The sequence below is a fragment of the Carcharodon carcharias genome, chromosome X (genome assembly GCF_017639515.1).
Source record: "Carcharodon carcharias isolate sCarCar2 chromosome X, sCarCar2.pri, whole genome shotgun sequence".
Classification (NCBI taxonomy): domain Eukaryota; kingdom Metazoa; phylum Chordata; class Chondrichthyes; order Lamniformes; family Lamnidae; genus Carcharodon; species Carcharodon carcharias.
The window spans coordinates 11,223,673-11,250,631 of record NC_054507.1 but is presented as its reverse complement, the minus strand read 5'-3'; the positions used below and the strand labels follow the sequence as shown (position 1 = coordinate 11,250,631).

Genomic DNA, 26,959 nt, shown 5'->3' with positions numbered 1-26,959 from the left:
AACCCAGCTTTAGGTAGAACGGCAGGGTACAAGGAGCCATGGCCAGCTAAGTGCAATCATATTAACAAAATAAGCAGATATCACTATTTTTTCCATCCCTTGCCTGACCATTTCTGAAGAGCCAGCCAGGTTAAAAAAATGAAGTTCTAAGCAATTTGCTTCTGATCAGTCATGTAGATAATAATGCCTCTTTTCACTTAGCCTGACCTGAGTACAATGGATTCTGACCAGCTCCTTGTCTGCCCTTACGATCAGAGCCACAAGATCCGAAGCAGTCGCTTCCCTTACCACCTGGTGAAATGCAGGAAAGTAAGTTCTCACCTGTTTGCAAACCAGCTTAGTTGAATTGAATTGTAGGATGGGGAAGGGAAGTGGTTCCTTTTTTGTTTCCTTTTTTTAAAAAAAGGAATGGGCATCCTCTTGGGTTTTGCATGGATTTCTTTTCCCTTTTACTGATTGGAAAATGATATGGGGAAGCACATTAACATTGACAAAGAAAAGCACCCAAGTGCTCTCTTCCCATCCCCTTTTTTCTAATTATATATTTTTAAAATATATTCTTCCATTTATTTCCATTATTTTTAAATGTATTTCCATCCATTGTTTTATCTCCACCTATTTTGATCCCCCCCCCCACCCCCCACCACTCCCACTAGGGCTATCTGTACCTTGCTTGTCCTGCTTTCTACCCTTAATGTCACCATTCCCAACATTTCTTAGCTAATATTAACACCCCTTGTCCTTTTGTCTGTGACATCTTTTGGCTATCTCCCCCTATCACTGGCCCTCTATCCAGCTCTACCTGTACCACCCCTGCCCCCCCCTTAAACCAGCTTATATTTCACCTCTTTTCTATTTTTTTCCTTTCTTCTGATGAAGAGTCATATGGACTTGAAACGTTAACTCTGCCCCTCTCTGCAGATGTGATCAGACCTGCTGAGATTTTCCAGCAATTTTTGTTTCAAGTGCTCTGTTCCTTTCACCAATCCTGCTGGGTCAGAGTTTCTATCATTGTTTATACTTGACAAAAACAGAATTACCTTGAAAAACTCAGCAGGTCTGGCAGCATCAGCGGAGAAGAAAAGAGTTGATGTTTCGAGTCCTCATGACCCTTCGACAGAACTTGTTTATACTTGGTTTCCTGCACATGATTTGCCTGAGACCTGCATACTTTGTCCTTTGACAGGGAGCTGCTTGGCACCTAAGTTTTGAAGTAGATGGGGAGGGGGGGGGGCTTAAGGAGGCCTTATCAGATCTTTTTTGAATCCAGAAAGGTGTTGATCTTTGAAGTGCTGTTGTATTTCTAGCCTGCCCATAGCTAGAGGGGCTGGGGGAGGGCAAATTCAATACCCTCCAATTGTAGCAGAGTGGAGAGGGCCCCCTCCCCTGTGGATTTAGTACACTGTGTTGGTTTGGACCACATCAGCCAAACTACAGGCCCCAGATTGCCATTTGATTTAGTTAACTTTGCAGACAGAGGGAATGGGCTGGTCATCTTTGTAAAATTGTAAAGAAAGCACTGAAGTGTTGGCCTTGATCTTATTGTTCAAGTCCCTGGAGTGATCTTTGCTTCAACGTAAAGATGAGACTGTATGTACGTGTTTTAATTTCTTTCCATGATTTTTTTCCCTTCCAGAATCACCCAGAATTGGCGAACATTATTAAAGTCTGCCCCTTCAATGCCAGGCACAGAGTTCGCAAGCCTGAATTCAAGCATCATCTTCTCCATTGTGACGATGGCAAACTGGCTGGAGAGGACAGTGAGCAGGGGGCTGGTGAGCTCACCATAATCAGACCAGGCCTGAGTAGAGACAGAGGGAAGATTCCATGGGGGAGGAGTTGTTTGCTTAGCACCATTCAAGTGGTGTTATGCAGATATATGTTGATTCCCTGATGACGTAGCAATGCCTTGGGCCCATGTAAACCATGGCCTGTGCCACTGCCTGCCTCTAGGGAATTGACGTGAGTCTGCATGTTTTTGTTCCTGGCTGGGCCAGCATTAATTGCCCATCCCTAATTCACCCTTGAGAAGGTGGTGGTGAGCTGCCTTCTTGAACCGCTACAGTCCCTGTGGTGTAGGTACACCCACAGTGCTGTTAGGGAGGGAGTTCCAGGATTTTGACCCAGCGACAGTGAAGGAACGGCTGATATGTTTCCAAGTCAGGATGGTGAGTGACTTGGGGAACTTCCAGGTGGTGGTGTTCCCATGTGTCTGCTACCCTTGTCCTTCTAGATGGTAGAGGCTGTGGGTTTGGAAGGTGCTGTCTAAGGACTCTTGGTGAGTTGCTGCAGTGCATCTTGTAGAGGGTACACACTGCTGCTACTGTGTGTCAGTGATGGAGGGTGTGAATGTTTGTGGATGTGGTGCCAATCAAGCGGGCTGCTTTGTCCTAGATAGTGTCGAGCTTCTTGAGTGTTGTGGGAGCTTGTCCAAGCAAGTGGGGAGTATTCCATCACACTCCTGACTTGTCCCTTGTAGATGGACTTCCTGTTCCTTCAAAGAATTTCATAAAATTAGTTGAACATCACCTTTCCTTTGGAAATGCAATTTGCCTGCACTTCATTTAGAAAGTGGAAATTAAATAGTTTTCTATTGTTATTTGAGTCAACAGCCTTTGTGATGGAATAGATATGTGGTCAGAAGTTCAGTTGAGGGTCAGATAGAATGGCAAGACTGTGAAAAGTCTGGGTCAACCTTTCATCCAGGGGAGCGGGATGGAATAGGTAGGAAACAAATTTTGGCAGGGACCAGACAATGACTTCAGCCTATCTGATATTTAATTGGATGAAATTGCATTTGTACTGGATGCTGGATAAGCAGTGTGATACCTCACCCAGTGGAGAGGTGCAGAGAGGTGGTGGTGAGGTAGAGCAGGGTGCTGTCAGAATATATGTGGAACGTGATACTATGTTTTTGGATGACCACTGAGGGACAGCACTGATGAGAAATTGGGGACCCAGGATCCTAGGGTGGGGGTGGGGGGGAGAACTTCAGAGGTAGTGATGTGGAAGAGGGAGGAGAAGCTATTTTAAGTGACTCGCTGGATCTAAATGAAGAGATGAGAACAGAACCAGGTAAATGTGGTCCCATGCAGCTGGCCAATGGAGGAGGCATTGGAGGATTGTGTAGTGGAAGGGGTAGTTTACCATGGCATCCAACATGACTGATACCATGTGACTTTGACAGGGGCTGTTCTGTTTCCTGTGGGAGGGCTAGAACCCTGTTTGGGGAGGTTTAAACATAGGGCTGAATTTTCTGTTTGGCAAGTGGGCGGAGCTGAAGCTTTTGCAGGTGGCCAAGGACCCGATCGCCACCAGCAACCAGGCTTGTGCTGCCATTTTGCGGGCAGGCCAATTAAGGTCCACCCAGCGCATTTCACTCCTGTTGAGATCAGGACTTTTAAAATTGCAGCGGGTGTGTACAGAGCGCTGGTCACAATGGGGAACCAACAGTCTGTACAAAAAGGCCAGGCAGCCTCCTTTAGCCTGATCACCATGGCCAGCTCCAGGTTGGACTGCAGAGGGTCTGCACAGCAGGCTGTGGTAGTGGGAAGGCCAGAGGAGCAGGGCAGGCTGCAGTGTGTGGGCCAGGAGCAGGGCAGGCTGGTGGGGGGCCCAATGTGCCCCTGGCTTCTCTGATGCCTGCCTTGCTGCCACCTCCTCCACAAAGGCAGCACAGCAAGAGGTCCTGTTTCCCCCAAGATGGGAGGAGGAGGGCCCCCATGTGATGAAGCAGGCCTGGGAGGTGGTCAGCTCCAGGGATGTTGTGCAGTGAACATGGATCCAGTGTCGCAAGCACTTCAATAGTTTGTTGTGCTCTGGAAGTGTAAGTACAATGTTGGCCTTGGCCAGTTAACCCAGCAGGTCGCCTTAACCTTTGAGGCACGCCCCCCCACCCTGTCTTATTGAAAGTGGATGCTGAGTGTGTCCAAGGTGGCTGTTGGGGGAGCCATTCTATCTTTTGGTGACCAATCACCAGTAGTGTGGATAGGAGCCACTGGAGGCTTCAGATGGGGCCACTGGTTGTGGTGTGGTGTGCAGAGTACATGAGCGATCAGCCCCAATGAATGGTGTTCTGTTCTGCAGGAGAAAAACCCACTCAACATCTATGAGCGTTTGCACATTGGTGGTGGCCAGCCCATGCTCGTCATCCTCAGCTGGTTTGAAGGACAGGCCGTGGAGTTGGAAAGCTGCCACACAGCCAGCTAGACAGGTGTCGCTGAGGCTGGGGTCCAGCGGCCAGGTATTTGAGGGCCACGGTCCCATCCACTGTCTTCCCACTATCCAAAGCACTGATGGTTGCTGCAATTGTTAATGCAGCAACACTGCTCATTCACACTGATAGTCAGTCATGTGGGTCATACACAAAGGTCCCCTGGCCCCTTGATGTGTCCCTAGCACCTACCAAAGTCACCTTATTCCATTTGTGACCACTATCCCCATGGTCTAACATGCCATGGCATTGCTGCTGCACAGCCAAAGACTTATTGCATCTTAGGAGGGTTTGTACCTCCATCACCCTTTCAGCCAGTGTCCCACATTACTCTGTCCAAAAGGTGCTCAGCACCTCACCTGTCAACCTCATGGCACTCAACTTAAATAAATGCCACCACATTAGTCATCCCTGTGCCAAGAGGAAATGTTGCTTTCTGTCCACCCTGTCTGTCCCTCATAATGGTATGAAGGTTAATGTGACCTGTGACATTTGCCATGGATCACAGGAGATTGACAAGTGTTTGCAATGTTTCCTCATAACTCCAACTCTCTAGGCCAGCATGCATCCAGGTCAGGAACCTCTGCAATCTCCCCACTCCAGTACCATCCCTCCCATGAAGCACACTTCACAACTGAACGCAGAAGTGTAGATGTGACCTCGACAGTGTATTCTGCACTTGCAACATGACCTCCCTTTTTTTCTACATTCTATTCCTCAGCTAATAAAGGCAAGTCTGACTTTGACCTTGTTAAATGCCTTATGTTCCTGTTCTGCTACCTTAATGGGTCTGCCCAGCTAGGTCCCTGTAATCGTTCTTACTTTCCACTGTCCTACCATTACCCATGTATTCCTGTACCTTTTGTCCTGCCCAAGTGCATCACTCCCACTTATCCACATAATATTCCATGTGGCATTCCTTAGGTTAAGGACTGAACACTAACTGATGCACTGTCCTTGTTGTTAATTTCAGCATTGCCACCACATGACCAGCAGGGGGATGTCCAGAGCCCCCCTCCACACCCAAGGGGTGTCAATCATTTCAGCGAGCCAGGCAGCAACTGCAACATCAGTGGGGAATATAACATCGGCTAGTGTCCAGGGGCACAGTGGAGAGGGCACTTCACAATCGCTGGAGGAGGTGGCATGGACAGAGTGCCAACAGTGCCAGCAGCCAGAGGACTGCAGGGGACCGGGCACATGCTGAGTCGGGCAGTGATGATGTGCCTCTGGAGATGTCCACCACACAGCAGCTGCAGGACAAGTGGCAGGGTGTGCGGGAGCATCTGGCAGGGTTGCATGAGGGTGCTTCAGTTGGCCTCTGTGGTGGAGGAATCCAGGCAGTGTCAGTGATGGCATGAACCTCAGGACAGAGCTTCAGGCTTACTCCACTGAGAGATTGGCGACTCTCCATGAGAGGAGCTTCCAACCGATTGATCAGCTTCTGAGAGGGTTACGCTCAGATCTGCAAGCCCTGTGCTACTGGCCATAGGTGGTCATTGGCAATGTGGGAGACGTTCTGGGCATTGACTGCCCCAGCTCGGTGCCCATCCATCTACAGTGAGCAGGGAGGTCCGAAGTGACCTCACCTTGACACAACAGCTGCCTGTCGTCTCTGCGGGCTCCTGTCAGGGCGCTCCAGATGAGCAGCAGCTCCTCTGCCCCTCTCCCAGTGACCATTGAGGCTATGATGACTGGGGAGATGCCAGCTGTGGAACTGGCCACTCCCTCCTGGGGGGGCCAGCACAGGCTCCACAGGCCAGAGGACATCTGCCAAGGTCAGAGGCCAACAGGACAGCAGAGTGAGCAGGCTGTCTCAGATACCACTCCGAGTGATGGGGTGGCACCTAGATGCAGTACCTGCAAATGTAAGTATAAGGCACCTTGGGCACTCCTCAGGTTTGTCACTGGTGCTTTTCTGTTGGCCCAAGATTAGGGAATTTATATTAACGTTGGAATGATTTGATTTGATTTTGTTGGACCATATCATGGATGAAATTAAATCCAGATGTGTTACCATGGCTGAGGACAGCTCCTTTGTGCTGCATTTATGTTTCAGACATGTCATGTGTTTGAATGGACATTGTTTCTGTACTAAGCCCTTAGTTGCAGCTGATAGGTGTTACATCTTCCACCTCAAGTGCTGTGTATGGATGTGCCAGGCAATGCTGTTTCTGCTGATCCATGTGTGTAGAGCTAGCTGAAGGTTCATTGGGTTAAAGTCTCCTGGGTGTCCCTGCCTCCTTGGTATAGTGCTGGGTTGGTGTTCAGCCCCTCATCATTGCCCTGTGCTTCCTCATCCTCTGAGCCACTGCTTGACTCATTGATGCACTGGATGAGGCTGCACACAAGGTCTTTATCATCCACTGCATCCCCTGTTCAGTGTAAGATTGTGGAGAGCGCAGCATGCAACCACTATCAGAGATGCGATCTAGGGGGTACTGGAGTGTGCCCCCTGAACGGTCCAGGCATTGGAATCACGCCTTGAGAAAACCAATGGTTCTCTCCACCATAGCCTTTGTGGTGCTGTGGCTCCTATTGTGCCTCTGTTCTTGGGTGACAGAGGCATCATGAGCCACCTTCTGAGGGGATAGCCCTTGTCACCCAGCAGCCATCCATCCAGCCGGGCTGGAGCACTGAAGAGCCCCAGCACCTGGGAGTGTCTCAGGATGTAGGTGTTGTGGGAGCTGCCTGGGTACCTTGCACAGACTTGCAGAATCTGCATCCTGTGGTCACACACTATCTGCATGTTCATGGAGTGGAAGCCCATCCTGTTGACTAAGGCTCCCAGCTCACCCGCTGGTGCCTTGATGGCCACAAGTGTACAGTCTATAGCACCCTGGACGCAGGGGAAGCCAGCAATGGCCACAAAGCCTCTGGCTCCCTGTATCTGACTTGCCTGGTCCCAGTGGATGTGGATGAAGGTCAATGCCCATCTGAACAGACCATCTGTAACCTGCTTGACACAAGTATGGACAGCTGATTGGGAGACACCACAAAGATCACCCACCGAGCCCTGGAAGGAGCTAGAGGTATAGAAGTTGAGGGCAGCTGTGACCTTAAAAGCTGCTGGCATGGGGTGTCCACCCACCCAGGGGAGAACTCAGGGCCAATCATCTGACAGATATCGTTGACTATTTCCCTTTACAGTTGGACCCTCGTTTGGCACTGCACCTCCGTTAAATTGAGGTAGCTGCTTCTCTGCCTGTAAACACTGGCAGCAGGATAGTGGTGTCTTCTGCAGCCCCTTCCACCTTGGACTACCTCTTGGCCCTGCGCCCCTTGGGCCTGCACCTGTCCTCCTACAGATAGCTTCCCTGGAGGCTGAATATGCACTCCTGGCCTCCTCCTCCTTATTGTAGCCCTCCCTTCAGAGAAGCTGCCTCCAGTGGTGATGTCAGAACCCATACCCAGGCTAAATGGAGGCCTCTGGAAAGCTGCAGGCCCAATAAAGATTCCTGACTACAGAGTGCTGAGCTGAAGCTTCAAAGTACAGAGAAAGCTGCTGGAATTTGTTCCGAGCTGCTACAGATCAGAGGCAAGTTTAAAACACTTGCTGCAATAAATACTTCATAAAACATTAACAACCCCACTGAGCCCACATATCCCACCCGTGGATGAGGTTTGTTTAAAAAGTCACTTACCCGCCTGCCCATTGGGCCCATGTGTGATGCTGAAGATCACATGGGCACCCCAAAATCAGCATCGATTGCTGAGTTAAGGGCCTTAACAGGCCTTTAATTATTGGCGGGCACACATCACACTTCATCACATGCCCACCCAGTGAAATATCACTATGGTGCACGGTGATGTATGGACACTCGCCTGACATCACCGCATGCCATTTTAAGTGCTGATGTGCGGGGCCTGCCCCCTTGCACCCATCACCCAGAAAATTCTGCCCATAGTGTTACAAAGATTGGCATGAGCTAAAGAGGAACAAATGCATTCAGACTTTGGAGAAGGGGGGAAAAGAAGCGAGCTGCATTTGTATAGTGCCTTTCAAGTCCTCACAGTGCCCCCAAAGCACTTTGCAGCCAATGATGTGCTTTTGTGGTGTAGTCACTGTTGTATTGTAGGAAGTGACAGCCTGTTTGTGCATAGTAAGTTCCCACCAACAACGTGCTGACTAGTTAATCGGTTTTTGTGTTGTTGATTGACTCTCGGAATTATTACAGTGCAGGAGGAGTTCATTCAGCCCATTGTGTCTGCACTGGCTCTCCGAATGAGCAATTTGTCTTGTGCCATCTCCCTGTAACCTGCACCTTCTTCCTTTTCAGATAATCCAATTCTCTTTTGGAAGCCCCGATTGACCCTGTCTCCCCCACACACTCGGGCAGTGCATTCCAGATCCTAACCACTCGATTGACCCTGTCTCCCCCACACTCTCAGGCAGTGCATTCCAGATCCTAACCACTCACTGCAGGGGAAAAAGTTTTTCCTCATGTTGCCATTGCTTCTTTATCCAATTGCTTAAAATGTCATCCCTCCCACCGTGCCCCCCCCCTCAACATTCCTGGTCCTTCCACCAAAAGGAACTGTTTCTCCCTATCGACTCTATCCAGACATCTCATGACTTTGATCATCTCTACCAAATCCCCTCTCAACCTTCTTTTCTCCAAGAGAAAGAGCCTTTACTTCTTGAATCTCTTTATAACTGAAGTTCCCCATCCCTGGACTCATTCCTGTGAATCTTTTCTGCATTCTCTTCAATGCCTTCACATCCTTTCTAGAGTATGACACGCAGAACTGGATGCAAGCCTCCGGCTGAGGCTAAACTAGTTCAACATTACCTCGCGTTCTTACTCTTGTATTTGGGGAGATGGTCCTCTAGTGGTGATGCCTCTGGACTAGTAATCCAGAGCCCCAGGCTAATGCTCTGGGGACATGGGTTCAAATCCCACCGCGGCAGCTGGTGGAATTTAAATTCAATTAATAAAATCTGGAATTGAAAGCTAATCTCAGTAATGGTGACCTACTGTCGATTGTTTAAAAACCCATCTGGCTCAGTAATCTCTTTTAGGGGAGAAAATCTGTTCTGGCCTACACGTGACTCCAGACCCACAGCAATGTGGTTGACTCTTAACTCCAATGGTCTAGCAAGCCACTCAGTTCAAGAGCGATTGGGGTGGTTGGGGGGGGGGGGGGGTGGTGGGGGGGTGGGTGGTGGGGGCAGGAGGAGGAGGAAATGGGCAACAAATAAGGCCTTGCCAGTGATGCCCACATCCCATGAAAGAGTAAAGCAATGACTGGGCTGGGAATCTTGACCATCTGCCATCCCAGTGTTATAGCATCCTTGGTGGAAACCTTGGTCTTCACAGACTGGGATTTGAGTCTGGGATTTTCTTTGAGGCCTGGTTTCATACTGTGAATATATTCACCCATACATGCCTTAAAAACAGCATTTCCATTTCCTGTTTTTAAGATGGTTTATTTGAACATTCCTCCTTTCCAGGGAAGCCTGTTAGCTTTCATGTAGAGAGAATGGATTTTTTTTTTCAGTATCTGACATTTCACAGTTCATCTTTTTGTTTAATTTTTCCAGAATCCAAGCATTCATTTGGCTCCACAAACTCTGCATGGCTGGCTGATAACGAAGCGAGACCTCCCAGTGGAGAGAACTGGGATGAAGGTATGAATGCTTTGCTGAACATCTGACTCTGGGATAGGTGTCCTTGTGATGTTGAATCTAACCACTGCTCCCTTTGCAGCCACAGATATTTGGTGTGGTAGTGCACACTTTCCTCTGTGGGGTGTTTGTATCTTCCTCTTGAGTTTTTTGGTTCACTTTCTCCATCTACCCTCTTACAGGTTTTTAATTTTGCTAGAGTAGGGTTGTGATGTCAGTTGTCCTCCACCTTGTACAGGTGACCATTTTAAGGTGAGCCCAGTTATTTGACAGAGGCCTAGCTTTGAGTCCTCAGCAAATTTGGCTATGTGGCTTTCTATCTCATTCTTTGAACCACGAATAATGTGGTGAATAACTGAGGCCCCAACACTGATCCTGGTGGGGCACTGCTAGTCCCATCTGCCAATTGGAATACCCTGCTCAATGTCCCTACTCAGTTCCCTGCCACTTGCTCACTTTCCTATCCAGGTCAATAAACCCAGAGCTTTACCTAAGTCTTTTATGAGAAGCTTTGTCAAATGCTGTTTGGAAGTCCATATAAATAACACCCATAGACATTCCTCTGTCCAATACTTTAGTCTCCCCTTTTTAATCAGGTTCGTCAGACACGACCTACCCTCTACAAAACCATGCTGATTCTCTCTGGTTGAGTGAACATTTGCAAGGTTTTCAGTCACCTTACCCTTAATTATAGACTCTAGCAGTTTCTCAATGATGGATGTTGGGCTAACTGGCTTATAATTCTGCTTTTTTTTCCTCCCCCTCTTACATCGCAGAATCAAGTGCAGTTTTACAATCTAAGGGAACAGCTTCTGAATTGAGAACTTTGAAATGTTATAAGTTAGGGCAGGAAACAAAGGGTAATGGTCATGGATGTTTTTGCAAATGGAAAGTGGTGTTCCACAGGGCTCAGTGTTGGGGCCTTTGCTGTTCGTTGTATATATTAATGGTTTAGACTAAATGTGGGAGGCATGATCAGGAAATTTGCAGATAATGCAAAAATTGGCCACGTAGTTGACAGTGAAGAGGATAGCTGTCAACTCCAGAAAGATATCAATGGTTTGGTTGTGGGTGGAAAAGTGGCAAATGGAATTCAATCCAGAAGTGTGAAGTAATGCATTTGGGAAGGGAATACTCAATAAATGGGAAGTTATTGAGGGGTTGAGGAAGTGAGACCTTGGAGTATATGTCCACAGGCCCCTGAAGGTGGCAGGACAGGTGGACAAGATGGTCAAGAAAGCATATGGAATGCTTTCCTTTATTGGATGAGGTATTGAATACAAAAGCAAGAGTGTAATGATGGAGCTGTATAAAACACTGGTTAGGCCGCAGCTGGAATGTTGTGTACAGTTCTGGTCACCACATTACAGGAAGGACATAATTGCTCTGGAGAGAGTGCAGAGGAGATTTACAAGAATGTTGCCAGGGCTTGAAAATTGCAGCTATGAGGAGAGATTGGATAGGCTGGGATTGTTTTCCTTAGAACAGAGGAGGCTAAGGGGTAACTTTATTGAGGTGGACAAAATTGAGAAGCCTAAATAGGATAGACAGGAAAGACTTGATTCCCCTAGCTGAGGGGTCAATTACCAGGGGGCATAGATTTAAGGTGATTGGTAGAAAGATTAGAGGGGACATGAGGAAAAACATTTTCACCCAGAGGGTGGTGGGTGTCTGGAATTTGCTGCCTAAGTTCGTGACTAAGGCTGAAACACTCAACTCATTTAAAAGGCACCTGGATCTGCATCTGAAGTGCTGTAATCTGCCGGGCTACAGAACAGGTGCTGGAAAGTGGGGTTAAAATGAGCGGCTAGTTTCTTTTTTTATGGTTAATGCAGATGCGATGGGCTGAATGGCCTCTCTGCACTGTAACTTTGTGGTTCTATGGCATCTGCAATGATCTCTTTTTATAGCCCTGGAGCCTGGAATAGAAACCATCTGACCCTTGGGATTTGTCACTCTTTCATGCCATTAGTTTCTTCGTTACTATTTGAGTCCCTGTTCCTGATTCAATGCTAATCCCTTAGGATTTCCAGTATGCTAACCTCTCCCACTGTTTAAAAAAAAAAACAAAAAAACTGCGGATGCTGGAAATCCAAAACAAAAACAGAATTACCTGGAAAAACTCAGCAGGTCTGGCAGTTCTGTCGAAGGGTCATGAGGACTCGAAACGTCAACTCTTTTCTTCTCCGCCGATGCTGCCAGACCTGCTGAGTTTTTCCAGGTAATTCTCCCACTGTAAATACTGCCAAAAAGTAATTAAAGCAGTGGTAGATCCAAGTGTAAAATTACACACATTAAGTGAATAAAACATATTTTCAGTTTTTCTGATGTAGGCAAAATGTGGACCTGAAAAGGATGGAACAGGTTACTAAGCTAGAAACAGTGAAGGTCCAAAGGGACAGGTACATAGATCATTATTTCCTGTATCTGTTCATGATGTTTTAATCAGAATGGCTAATGGAATGTTGGTCTTTATATCTGGAGGACTAGAATACAAGGGGATAGAAGTCAAGTTTCAGCTACAGAAGCCCTGGTTAGACCACACACAACTGTTCTGGGCACCACAGCTTAGGAAGGATATATTGACTTTTTTTTGAGGGAATGCTGTGGAGACTTACCAAAATGATACCTGGACTTCAAGGGTTAAATTGAGGAGAGATTTAACAAACTATGGTTGTGTTCCCTTCTTAGGTTAAGAGGTGATTTGATGGAAGTTTACAATGTATTAAGAGGGACAGAGGGGAGATAGAGAGCAACGACTTCCAATGGTTGGGGAATCTAGGACTAGAAGACTTTGGCCTAAAAATCAGAACCAGACCTTTCGAGAGAAATGAAGAAATGCTTTTTCACACTGGGTTTAGAAGTTTGAAATCCCCTTCTGCCAATGATCAATTGTCAATTTAAAATCTTGATAGATTTTTAAGAGGTGCTGAGGGATATGCAGTGAATTGTAGATCAGCAATGATCTCATTGAATGATAGAACTGGCTTGAGGTTAAATGGCCTACTGTAATGTCCTAGGAGCAAAGAAACCTGAAGGCATGGCCATCAATGGTGAAACCATTAAAACTAGGGATACCAGAATTAGGATTGCAGATACCTGAATTGGGGCTGGAGGAGATGGGGAGGAAGAAGATCATTGGAGGGATTTGAAAACCAGGTTAAGAATTTCAAAATTAGGATATTGCCAATGTTGGTCAGTGAGCACAGGCTGATAGGGGAGCAAGACATGCTGCTCTTCAAGACATGAGTAGCTGAGTCTTGGTGTTGGAGGTGGAGCTACAGAAGTGCTCAGCCCATGTTTTTTTGTTATATAAATGACTTGGATATTGGAATGCAGAGTAAGATTTCAAAATTTGTGCCAAATTGGGAGGTGTGGTAATCATTTCATATTATCCTGCTTACAAGAGGGAATGGGCAGACAAGTGACCAATGGAATTTGATAGAGAAGTGCAAGATGGTGGTAGGGACAGCAAAAGGCAATATAGACTTAGTGCCATAGATCTAATGAGTATCCAGGTCAGAGGAACCTGAGGTACATGTGCATTGATCTTTGAAGGTACCAGGATATATTGAAAGTGTAGTTAACAAAGCTAATGGGGTTTTGGGCTTCATAAACAGGGGCATTGAATATAAAAGCAGGAAAGTTACACTGAACCTTTATAAAGCTCTGGTGAGGCCCCAGCTTGAGTATTGTGCCCAGTTTTGGTCACCAAACTTTAGGAAAGATGTGATGGGGGGAAAAAAACATTTTTATACAGTGAGTTGCAACGACTTGGAACTCACTACTGGTGAGGGTGGTGGAAGCAGAGGCAATTAAATGATTTCAAAAGGAAATTGGGCACTTGAGGGAAATAAACTTGCAGGGCTATTGGGAAAATGCAGGGGAATGGGGATTGCCCTACAGGCAGTTGGAATGGACCTGATGGGCTGAATGGCCTCTTGTGCTGTAAATGACTGACTAAACCATCAGCAATTAAAGCCCACTTATTTTCCTTTTTACTTCATCCTGCTGTTGAATCTTTGTTTTTATCCTGCTGTTTGTATTTTCATTCCATGTTCAGTGGGTCTAACTCTGATAAAGCAGCATAGCTATTCAGGATGAGTTCACATCAACTCTTTTCTTTCCCCTCTACAGAGGAGGAAGAGGCCTCACCTCCTTTTGTCTTTGGTGAGAGTAAATTTCTTAATGGCAAGAAGATTAGGGGAGGTGAGTGTGCTCTGATGTAATGGATTGAGAAACTATCCTTCTGTAAATGATCAGAAAGACCCTCTGGCCCCCAGAACAATAACTTTACATCCTGTTGATGGGAACAAATATATATAAAAATTATACACACATGGTGATGTAAATATTATACCTTGGTATGCATGTTCTCTCCCTTGGTATCTTTGAAAACAACATCCCAAATTGTTTCACATGCCACTTGAAGCAGAATTGCAATCCTGAGTTTTTTAGATAAGAACTCCAAGTAAAGGAACTGGATGACCAGTTCCTCTGCTTTGATGTTAGAGAAATGTTGCCCAGGGTAAGTACTCTGCTCTTCAAACTATTGCTGTTAGATTGTAAGTGGCTTATAAAATAGACAAGAAGCCATTTGTTAGTAAAGAACATGAGTGTTGCTGAAAGACATCTTTTTGTTGAAGCTTTTTGTCTTGCACACATTGGTATTTTCTTGCAAATTCACCTAATTTCAGGTGAAGCAGCATATTTATACAGTATGAGAAGAGAGTTGGTTGGCAAGTGGACTCTGGTAGTGGTGTTGCCAAAGTGAATGCACCAGTGGATGGTGACTGACAGTTACCTGCCAAATGTTATTTGAAATTTAAACCAGGCAGCTTGACTCTTAATTGGTCAAGACATTGCCCTGGCAGAAAAAGCTTTGACAAAAATGTCTCCTTTTAGCAAAAGACCAATGAGACCTTTGGTTTAATGAATCTTCTGAAGGGTGACACCTTTAGCAATGCAGAATAACCTCTGTATTGTACCAGTGTTGGTCAAGTCTGAGTGACATTTGAAGTTTTGACTTTTGAAACAAGTTGGCCAAACATAGAGCAGTGTTGGGTGACAGTTGACAAGTGCAGCAAAAATCTTTTCTGGAAAGGGTGACCACCTCACCTGTGTACAATCTCAAATAAGAGTGAAGATGATCATTTTATACCATTCTCCTCCACTTTACCTATTGGATCTATAACCATTTCCAAACTCCAGTGCACCAGCCAGATGCAAAGCTGTCCCTTCTGAATTCGAACTGCTCTTTCCAATCACATTTAGTCCTAGATGTGATGTATCCTAAGCTTCATCGTGGTGCTCTGTTGTACCAGCCTTTTGCTTGTTTCACATTGTAGCTCAGAACAATATGGCTGCCTCTCCAGAGGAAACCAGCCCATTAAAGTGTATATGTTGTGTTCGAAGCAGCCATTTATCCAACCAGCCAGTGTTCATGTTAATCCTCCACTTGAGCAGTTTGCTAATTCCACATACTCAGGCTGTCCCCCATCTCCCTTTTTTACTTGCCCTTCAAATTGACTACCTATCGAAACTATTCTTAACTGTTGTCCTGATCTCGGCCTCACCACTAATTCCACTTGTAAATTCCACACACTTGCAGCCTGAGTCCTGTTCTGTCCCAAATCACTTGAATCACTGATTTTTGCTGGGGGGGTGGAAAAGGGAAATTGGGTCGGGTATAAAACAAATGGATCATTTGATGTCATCACCAAAGATGAATTTCATACCCTTGGACTCTGTCTTGACAGAAGACTTCTGAGGTGATGTGTATACAAGGAGTGGAGAAGGTAAATTCCAGATATCACCTCTTAAAGTTTGAACTGATGGGCCCTTGTCCAACTTTCAAGTAAAAGATGACTTTAAAGAGATAGCAGAAAGCTGTTCATGATCAACATGTGGAATGAACTCTTGGATGGAGTAGTGGATGGAAAATGCACATTTCTGATAGGAATGCAAATAGGGTCAAGAGTAGACCATTTGGCCCTTGAGCCTGGGGGTGGGGAGGTCAGCAGTTAGGGGTTTTTTAAAAAAAAAATATCAATGGGATGTGGGCATCACTGGTTAAAACAGCATTTATTGCCCCTTGAGAAGGTGGTGGTGAGCTGCCTTGAACCGCTGCTGTCCATGTGGTGTAGGTACACCCACAGTGCTGTTAGGGAGGGAGTTCCAGGATTTTGACCCAGTGACAGTGAAGGAACGGTGATATATTTCCAAGTCAGGATGGTGAGTGGCTTGGAGGGGAACTTGCAGGTGGTGGTGTTCCCATGTGCCTGCTACTTGACAAAGTCAAGTCTTTGGTTTGTGCCTTAGCAACTTTCTCCTGGTTGACTATCAATGGCATCTAAATGTTGGGATAACCATGTGTTTGAAATTCTGGCAGGCACCTTCCAATGACTAATGAGCTGAACTAAATTTAACTTTGTTTTCAGGGCACGAGGATCTGCTTCATTGAACATGTGAATTAGGAGCAGGAGGAGGCCATTCAGCCCCTTGAGCCTGCTCCATCATTCAAGAAGATCATGGCTGATCCGATTTGTGACCTCAACTCTACATTCGCACCCACCTCTGAATGACTGACTTGTCACATCAAAGATTTTACATGGCCTCAATTTCTTAATTGTATGTTTTATAAAGGAAACTTCATGTTTTGATAATTGATTTTAAATGAGGGTTTTAAAAATTTGCATCTTGTGCTGGGAAAGGACTTCAATGTGTCATGGTAAGTTTTCCACTTTGCCTGAGGTGAGATACTGTGGCTGCACATTAGAAAATTGTGGGCCTGCACTTCCATCCACTGGTCTATTTGTAAGGCCTCTACCCTGAAGTGAATCCAAGTGTGGTTCCAATATTGTCTGTTACATTTTGTGGCTTGGCTGAAACCTGATTTGACCTTGCAGCTGGGGGAAACTTCTTCTGCCCAGCACTGTCAGCCTGGAATTTGAACTCTAGTCTCTCTCGAGTGGGGTTTGAACCCACAACCTTCTGAGTGAGAGTGCTCCTGCAGAATCAAGGCTGACAAACAATGGTACAAACTTTCCCTGAAACAGTTTCTCACTGTCCTAGACACATCTTTGTGGATCAATTACAACTTTCATACACTCCTTCCCACATCAGCTTTTATAATAAAGTTTGTTCTGGTATATCATGCTATGTAGATTGGAGATCTGTTGCTCTTGTATCTCCCATTTGATTTTTAAACCATTGGCTTGTCCTGTTTTTGTACAGTCAGTCTCATGATCTACCTTGAATTTTAAAATTAAAGTAATACTAATGCTGGCGCTGTGTTTCTTTTTTAACTGGAGAAACAAAACTAGTGTAGGTTTTGAGGGAACACATAGCTCACAAGTAATGAGAATACTTGCATTTTTATAGAGCCTTTATCCTGTCTCAGTTTAAAATGACTATTCTGTAGACAAATATGATCATTTTTTCTTTGTCCACTGCTACCAACCCCTGCCCCCAACACCCAAGAATAAACCCCACAAGCAGAGTAGTGATCACCATTTTTGGTGAAGTTGTTTGAGACCTGGGTGGTGGTAGGCTTCCACTAAGCTCTGCCCTTCAGTGTAGTGTGGCATCCTTATTCTTATGATTATAAACCTACTGTTTGGTCCTTGAGGCCCCAACTATTTACAACCTATATTAATGACTTGGATTCAGGGATAGAAGGTACTATAGCTAAATATTGCAGATGACATCAAAATAGGTGGGAAAGTAAGTTGCAGTGAATAAATAAGTTTACAAATGGATATGGACAGGTTAGGTGAATGGGTCAAAATTTGGCAGATGGAGTTTAATGTGGATAAGTGAGGTTATCCATTTTGGTCAGAATAAAAAGATGATTTATTATTTAAATGGAGAAACTTCAGAATGCTTCAGTGCAGAGGGATCTGGGTGTCCTCATGCATGAATCGCTAAAAGCTAGTATATAGGTACAGCAGGTAATAGGGAAGACAAATGGAATTTTGGCCTTTATTGCTAAAGGAATGGAGTATAAAAATAGGAGTGTTGTTGCAACTGTACAAGGCATTGGTGAGACCACACCTGGAGTACTGTGCACAATTTTGGTCCCCTAACTTGGGGAAGGATGGAGTTGTACTGGAGGCAGTTCAGAGGAGGATCACTAGATTGATTCCAGAGATGCGGGGCTTGTCTTATGAGGAAAGATTGAGCAGTTTAGGCCTGTACTCGCTAGAGTTTAGAAGGATGAAAGGAGATCTAATTGAGGTATATAAGATGCTAAAGGGGATAGACAAAGTAGATGTGGAGCAGATGTTTCCCCTTGTGGGGCAGTCTAGAATGAGGGGCCCCATAGGGTGAATTACTTTTCTCAAAGGGTTGTGAATCTGTGGAATTCACTACCTGAGGGTGCAGTGGATGCTAGGACCCTGAATAAATTTGAGGCGATAGACAGATTTTAAATTAGTAACGGGTTGAAAGGTTATGGGGAGAAGGCGGGAAATGAGATCAGCCGTGATTGTACTGAAGGGTGAGGCAGGCTTGAGGGGCTGAATTGCCCACTCCTGTTCCTAGTTCTTATGTGCTTATGATTACTTCTCCCATAATGGCTGCTTTAGGTTTCCTGGAGTATGAAGTGGGCTTAAGTTTCTGTAGGGGACAGCAATCGTAAATCCTAACATAAACCTAAAACTTAATTATGGAAAGTGACAAAGACCAACTGAGAGCCAAAATAATGAATTGGAGGAGAGCCAACTTCAGTGAGGTGGGAATGGCCCAGATGAATTGGAATCAAAGATTGGCAGATAAAATTATAATTGAACAATGGGCTACCTTTTAAAGAGGCAAATAATTTGGGTATGTTGCCATGTGGGGTAGTTAAGGCAAACAAATCCAGATCCTCCTGGGAGCTGAAAGAGATAGGGGTGAAGCAGAAAAAGGTGCAAGTGACAAGATGTCAGTTTCTAACAATTGAGAACCAGGCTCAAAATAGAAGGAAATATAAAAACGAGAATCAGTATGAGAAGAGAGTGGCAGCGAACATTATAGGGATTTCAAAAGTATTCTTATAGGTATATAAATAGTAAAAGGTGTAGACCAATTATGGACTCCGATGGAGATTTACCCATGTAGGTGGGGGATATGGTTGAGGTAATAAGTGAATACTTTGCATCTATCTTTACCAAGGAAGAAGATTTTGCCCAAGTCATGGTTAGAGGGAAGTAGTCGAGACGCTAGATGGGGTAAAAATTGATTCAAGATGGGCTGTACTTAAAAGCTGATGAGTCACCAGGACTGAATCTGATGCATCCAAGGATACTGAGGGAAGTAACGGTGAAAATTGGGGAGACACAGGCCATAACCTTCCAATTCTTTTTAAATACAAGAGTGGTGGAGGTGGTCTGGAGAATTACAAATATTACATCCCGGTTCAGACAAGGGCGTACAGATAAATCCCACAGGTCAGTCATTTAACCTTGGTGGTAGGGAAGCACCTATAAATGATAATTCAGGACAAAATTGTCAGTCACTTGGTCAAATGTGGATTAATTAAGGAAAGCCAACATAGATTTGTTAAGGGCAAATCAGGTTTAATGAACTTGCTGGAGTTTTTTGATGAGGTAACAAAGGGTTGATATGGTCTTCCAAAAGGCATTTTATAAAAGTGTTACATAACTGGCTTGTCAGTAAAGTCAAAGCCCATGGAATAAAAGGGAAATGGCAACATGGTTATGAAACCATCTCCAACAAGAGAGAATCCAACCATTGCCCCTTGATATTCAATGACATTACCATTACTGAATCCCCCACTACCAACATCCTGAGGACTAGCCATATAAATACTATAAACATATATATATATATAAATGGCGACATGAGTAGGTCAGAGGCTAGGAATCCTGCGACGAGTAACTCACCTCCTAACTCCCCAAAGCCTGTCCACCATCTACAAGGCACAAGTCAGGAATGTGATGGAATACTCTCCACTTGCCTGGATGAGTGCAGCTCCCACAACACTCAAGAAGCTGGCCACTGTCCAGGACAAAGCAGCCCGTTTGATTGGCAACCCATCCACAAACATTCACCCCCTCCACCACTGTTGCACAGTGACAGCAGTGTGTACCATCTACAAGATACACTGCAGCACCTTCCAAACCCACAACCACTACCATCTAGGACAAGGGCAGCAGATAGATGGGAACACCACCACCTGGAAGTTCCCCTCCAAGTCACTCACCATCCTGACTTGGAAATATATCGCCGTTCCTTCACTGTCACTGGGTCAAAATCCTGGAACTCCCTCCCTAACAGCACTGTGGGTGTACCTACACCACATGGACTGCAGCAGTTCAATAAGGCAGCTCAATACCACCTTCTCAAGGGGCAATTAGGGATGGGCAGTAAATGCTGAACTAGCCAGCGACGCCCAAACCCTGTGAATGAATTAAAAATTAAACTAATCGGCTAAGTGACAGGAAACAGAGAGTAGTGGTGAACAGTTTTTGGATTGGAGCAAGGTTCGTACTGGGGTGCCCAGGTTTCGGTATTAGGACTACTGATTTTCTTGATCTATGTTAATCATCTAGGCTTGAGTGTACAGGGCACAATTTCAAAATTTTTGGATGACACAAAACTTGGTAGTATTGTGAACTGTGAGGAGGGCAGTGATAGACTTCAAAAGGACATAGACGTGTTGGTAGAATGGACGGACAAGTGGCAGATGATATTTAATGAAGAGAAGTGCGAAGTGATTCATTTTGACATGAAGAACGAGGAGAGACAATAAAAAATAAAGGGTACAATTCTAAAGGGGTTGAGGGAGCAGTGGAACCGGGGGTATATGTGCATAAATCATTGAAGGAGGCAGGACAGGTTTTAAAAAGCTATGGGATTCTTGGCTTTATAAATACCGGGATAGAGTACAAAATGAAGGAAGTTATAATGATCCTGAATAGACGCACTGGAAATGGGAACATGTTGGAATGGGAACGCATAGGGATTGATTCACATTAGGAATGGTAACGCACTAGTCTAGAAGTTGCTAAAGTGGGACTGTGTCACCCTACTGGGCAGGCCTGTGCCTTTGCTGGGTGGGATTGTGGCTCTGCTGGGTCTGTGACCCTGTTAGGATAGTGACCATATGCTGGGACAGTGACTCTCTGCTGGGGCAGCGATTCTCTGAAGGGTCTGTGAATCTGCTGGGATTGAGCATCTGCAGAGACTGATACTCTGCTGGGACAGTGAACCTGCTGAGACTGATTTTCTGCTGGGACAGTGAATCTGCTGGGACAGTTACTCGCTGCTGGGACAGTGAACCTGCTGGGACTGTGAATCTGCTGGGACAGTGATTCTCTGCTGGCACAGTGTCTCAATTCTAGGACTGTGAATCTGCTGGGACAGTGAATCTGTTGGGAAAGTGAATCTGCTGGGACAGTGATTCTCAGCTGGGACAGTGACTCGCTGCTGGGACAGCAAATTTGCTGAGACAGTGATTCTCTGCTGGGACAATGATTCGCTGCTGGGACTGTGAATCTGCTGGGACAGTGAATCTGCTGGGATAGTGAATCAGCTGGGACTGTGAATCTGCTGGGACAGTGAATCTGCTGGGACAGTGATTCGCTGCTGGCACTGTGAATTTGCTGGGACAGTGAATCTACTGAGACAGTGATTCTCTGTTGGGACAGTGAATCTGCTGGGACTGTGAATCTGCTGGGTTAGTGAATCTGCTGGGACAGTGATTCGCTGCTGGGACTGTGAATTTGCTGGGACAGTGAATCTACTGAGACAGTGATTCTCTGTTGGGACAATGAATCTGCTGGGACAGTGAATCTACTGATACAGTAATTCTCTGTTGGGACAGTGAATCTGCTGGATCAGTGACTCACCGCTGGGACAATGAATCTGCTGGAACAGTGAATCTACTGGGACTGTGACTCACCGCTGGGACTGTGAATCTGCTGGGACAGTGAATCTGCTGAGACAGTGATTCGCTGTTGGGACAGTGAATCTGTTGGGACAGTGAATCTGTTGAGACAGTGATTCTCTGCTGGGATCGTGAATCTACTGGGACAGTGAATCTGCTGGGACAGTGAATCTCTGCTGGGACAGTGATTCAATGCTGGGACTGTGAATCTGCTGGGACAGTGCTTCTCTGCTGGGAAAGTGACTCGCTGCTGGGACTGTGAATCTGCTGGGACAGTGAATCCGCTGGCAAAGTGATTCTGTGCTGGGAAAGTGACTCGCTGCTGGGACCGTGAATCTGCTGGGACTGCGAAGCTACTGGGACAGTGATTCTCTGCTTGGACAGTGACTCAAAGCGAGGACTGTGAATCTGCTGGGACAGTGAATCTGCTGGGACTGTGAATCTGTTGGGAAAGTGAATCTGCTGGGACAGTGATTCTCAGCTGAGACAGTGACTCGCTGTTGGGAATGTGAAACTGCTGGGATAGTGATTCTCTGCTGGGAAGGTGAATCTGCTGGTACAGCAAATTTGCTGAGACAGTGATTCTCCGCTGGGACAGTGATTCACTGTGAATCTGATGGGACAGTGAATCTGCTGGGACATTCTTTCTGTGCTGGGAAAGTGTCTCACTGCTGAGAATGTGAATGTGCTGGGCCAGTGAATATACTGGAACAGTGATTCTCTGCTGGGACAGTAAATCTGCTGGGAATGTGATTATCTGCGGTGAAAGTGACTCGCTGCTGGGACTGTGAAGATGCTGGAACTGTGAAGCATCTAGGACTGTGATTCTCTGCTGGGACAGTGACTCAAAGCTAGGACTGTGAATCTGCTCGGACAGTGATTCTCTGCTGGGACAATGAAGCTGGGACTGTGAACTAGCTGGGAGAATGAATGTGCTGGGAGAGTGAACCTGCTGGGAGAGTTAACCTGCTGGGAAAGTGAATCTGCTGGGACTGTGAACCAGCGGGGAGAGTGAACCTGCTGGGACTGTGAACCTGCAGGAACTGTGAAACAACCTGGGAGAGTGAACCTGATGGGAGAGTGAACCTGCTGAGAGAGTGAATTTGCTGGAACTGTGAAACAGCTGGGAGAGTGAACCTGCTGGGACAGTGAAGCTGCTGAGAGTGAACCTGCTGGGAGAGTGAACCTGCTGGGACTGTGAAGCTGCTGAGAGTGAACATGCTGGGAGAGTGAACCTGCTGGGACTGTGAAGCTGCTGAGAGTGAACCTGCTGGGAGAGTGAATCTGCTGGGAGAGTGAATCTGCTGGGAGACTGAATCTGCAGGAACTGTGAACCTGCTGGGAGAGTGAACCTGCTGGGAGAGTGAATCTGCTGGGAGAGTGAATCTGAAGGAACTGTGAACCTGCTGGGAGAGTGAACCAGCAGGGAGAGAGAATCTGCTGGTTCTATGTACCTGCTGGGACTGTGAACCTGCAGTGAGTGAATCTGCTGGGACTGTGAACCTGCTTAGAGTGAATCTGCTGGGAGAGTGAACCTGTTGGGACTGTGAATGTGCTGGGAGAGTTAATCTGCTTGGACTGTGTACCTGCTGGGAGAGTGAGACTGATGGGACTGTGAACCTGCTGTGAGACTGAACCTGCTGGCACTGTGAACCTGCTGTGACTGTGAACCTGCGGGGAGAGTGAACGTGATGGGACAGTGAACCTTCTGGGAGAGTGAATCTGCTGGGAGAGTGAACCTGTTGGGACTGTGAACGTGCTGGGAGAGTGAATCTGCTGGGACTGCGAAGCAACTGGGACAGTGATTCTCTGCTTGGACAGTGACTCAACGCGAGGACTGTGTATCTGCTGGGACAGTGAATCTGTTGGGAAGGTGAATCTGCTGGGACAGTGATTTTCATCCGGGACAGTGACTCGCTACTGGGAATGTGAAACTGCTGGGATAGTGATTCTCTGCTGGGACAGTGAATCTGCTGGTACAGCAAATTTGCTGAGATAGTGATTCTTCGCTGGGTCAGTGATTCACTGTAAATCTTGTTAGGACTGTGAATCTGCTGGGACAGTGAATCTGTTGGGAAGGTGAATCTGCTGGGACAGTGATTTTCATCTGGGACAGTGACTCGCTACTGGGAATGTGAAAATGCTGGGATAGTGATTCTCTGCTGGGACAGTGAATCCGCTGGTACAGCAAATTTGCTGAGATAGTGATTCTCCGCTGGGTCAGTGATTCACTGTAAATCTTGATGGCACAGTGAATCTGCTGGGACATTATTTCTCTGCTGGGAAAGTGTCTCACTGCAGGGACTGTGAATCTGCTGGGACAGTGAATATACTGGATCAGTGATTCTCTGCTGGGACAGTTACTCGCTGCTGGGAGGGAAAATCTGCTGGAACTGTGAATCTGCTGGGACAGTAAATCTGCTGGGAACATGATTATCTGCTGGGAAAGTGACTCACTGCTGGGACTGTGAAGATGCTGGAACTGTGAAGCTGCTGGGACTGTGATTCTCTGCTGGGACAGTGACTCAAAGCTAGGACTGTGAATCTGCTCGGACAGTGATTCTCTGCTGGGACAATGAATAAGGGACTGTGAACTTGCTGGGAGATGAATGTGCTGGGACAGTGAATCTGCCTGGACTGACAGCCTGCTGGGACTGTGAAGCTGATGGGATTGTGAAGCTGATGTGAGGGTGAACCTGCTGGGAGAGTGAACCTGCTGGGACTGCGAACCTGCAGTGAGAGTGAACCTGTTGGAGAGGGGAAATGCTGGGACTGTGAACCTGCTTGGAGAGTGAACCTGCTGGGGAAGTGAATCTGCTGGGACTGGGAACCTGCTGGCACTGTGAACCAGCTGGGAGAGTGAACCTGCTGGGACTGTGAACCTGCAGGAACTGTGAAACACCCTTGGAGAGTGAACCTGCTGGGAGAGTGAACCTGCTGGGAGAGTGAACCTGCTGGGACTGTGAACCTGCAGGGAGATTGAACATGCTGGGACTATGAAGCTGTTGAGAGTGAACCTGCTGGGAGAGTGAACCTGCAGAGAGAGTGAATCAGCTGGGACTGTGAACCTGCTGGCACTGTGACCCAGCTGGAAGAGTGAACCTGCTGGGACTGTGAACCTGCAGGAACTGTGAAACACCCTTGGAGAGTGAACCTGCTGGGAGAGTGAACCTGCTGGAACTGTGAACCTGCTGGGAGAGTGAATCTGCTGGGAGAGTGAATCTGCTGGGACATTCTTTCTCTGCTGGGAAAGTGTCTCACTGCAGGGGCTGTGAATCTGCTAGGAAAGTGAATATACTGGATCAGCGATTCTCTGCTGGGACAGTTACTCGCTGCTGGGACAGTAAATCTGCTGGGAACATGATTATCTGCTGGGAAAGTGACTCACTGCTGGGACTGTGAAGATGCTGGAACTGTGAAGCTGCTGGGACTGTGATTCCCTGCTGGGACAGTGACTCAAAGCTAGGACTCTGAATCTGCTCGGACAGTGATTCTCTGCTGGGACAATGAAGATGGGACTGTGAACTTGGTGGGAGAATGAATGTGCTGGGAGAGTGAATCTGCCTGGACTAAGAGTCTGCTGGGACTGTGAAGCTGATGGGATTGTGAAGCTGATGGGAGGGTGAACCAGCTGGGAGAGTGAACCTGCTGGGAATGTGAACCTGCTGGGAGAGTGATCCTGTTGGAGAGGGGACCTGCAGGGACTGTGAACTTGCTGGGAGAGTGAACCTGCGGGGAAAGTGAATCTGCTGGGACTGGGAACCTGCTGGCACTGTGAACCAGCTGGGAGAGTGAACCTGCTGGGACTGTGAACCTGCAGGAACTGTGAAACACCCTTGTAGGGTGAACCTGCTGGGAGAGTGTACCTGCTGGGACTGTGAACCTGCTGGGAGATTGAACATGCTGGGACAGTGAAGCTGCTGAGAGTGAACCTGCTGGGAGAGTGAACCTGCTGGGACAGGGAATCTGCTGGGACTGTGAACCTGCTGAGAGAGTGAATCTGCTGGGAGAGTGAATCAGCTGGGAGCGTGAATCAGCTGGACCTGTCAACCTGCTGGGACTGTGAACCTGCTGGGACAGTGAAGCTGCAAATAAGTGTGAACCTGCTGGGAGAGTGAACCTGCTGGGACTGTGAAGCTACTGGGAGAGTGAATCTGCTGGGAGAGTGAATCTGCTGGAACTGTGCCCCTGCTGGGAGAATGAATCTGCTAGGACTGTGAACCGGCTGGGACTGTGAATCTGCTGGGAGAATGTACCTAGTGGGACTGTGAAACTGCTGGGAGAGTGAATCTGCTGGTTCTATGAACCTGCTGGGACAGTGAACGTGCAGTGAGAGTGAATCTGCTGGGACTGTGAACCTGCTGGGAGAATGAATCTGCTGGGAGAGTGAACCTGTTGGGACTGTGCACATGCTGGGAGAGTTAATCTGCTGGGAGAATCAACCTGCTGGGACAATGAATCTGCTGGGACTGTGAACCGGCTGCGGCTGTGAATCTGCTGGTAGAGTGTACCTGCTGGGACTGTAAAACTGCTGGGAGAGTGAATCTGCTGGTTCTATGAGCCTGCTGGGACTGTGAACCTGCAGTGAGAGTGAATCTGCTGAGAGAGTGAACCTGTTGTGACTGTGAACGTGCTGGGAGAGTGAATCTGCTGGGAGAATCAAACTGCTGGGAAAGTGAATCTGCTGGGACAGTGTACCTGCTGGGAGAGTGAAACTGATGGGACTGTGAACCTGCTGGGAGAGTGAATCTGCTGGAAGATTGAATCTGCTGATAGAGTGAACCTGTTGGGACTGTGAACGTGCTGGGAGAGTGAATCTGCTGGGAGAATCAAACTGCTGGGAAAGTGAATCTGCTGGGACAGTGTACCTGCTGGGAGAGTGAAACTGATGGTACTGTGAACCTGCTGGGAGAGTGAATCTGCTGGAAGATTGAATCTGCTGAGAGAGTGAATCTGCTGGAACTGTGGACCTGCTGGGAGAGAGAACCTGCTGGGACTCTGAACCTGCTGGGAGAGTGAAGCTGCTAGGAGAGTGAATCTGCTGGGAGAGTGAACCTGCTTGGACTGTGAACCTGCAGTGAGAGTGAATCTGCTGGGACTGTGAAGCTGCTGGGAGAGTGTACCTGCTGGGAAAGTGAATCTGCTGGGACTGGGAACCTGCTGGCACTGTGAACCAGCTGGGAGAGTGAACCAGCTGGGACTGTGAACCTGCAGGAACTGTGAA

General features: G+C 46.9%; 1 protein-coding gene across 1 annotated transcript in view; it reads left to right on the top strand.

Moving 5' to 3' along the window:
* Positions 1–216: 216 nt before the first annotated feature.
* The window catches only part of LOC121273203, a 74,399-nt gene continuing 47,656 nt past the window's right edge, over positions 217–26,959 (top strand). The window contains exons 1-4 of the mRNA XM_041180195.1: positions 217–309; positions 1,637–1,775; positions 9,759–9,845; positions 13,980–14,051. Of these exons, the coding sequence (XP_041036129.1) occupies positions 217–309; positions 1,637–1,775; positions 9,759–9,845; positions 13,980–14,051 (391 nt within the window). The remainder of the gene's footprint in view (positions 310–1,636; positions 1,776–9,758; positions 9,846–13,979; positions 14,052–26,959) is intronic.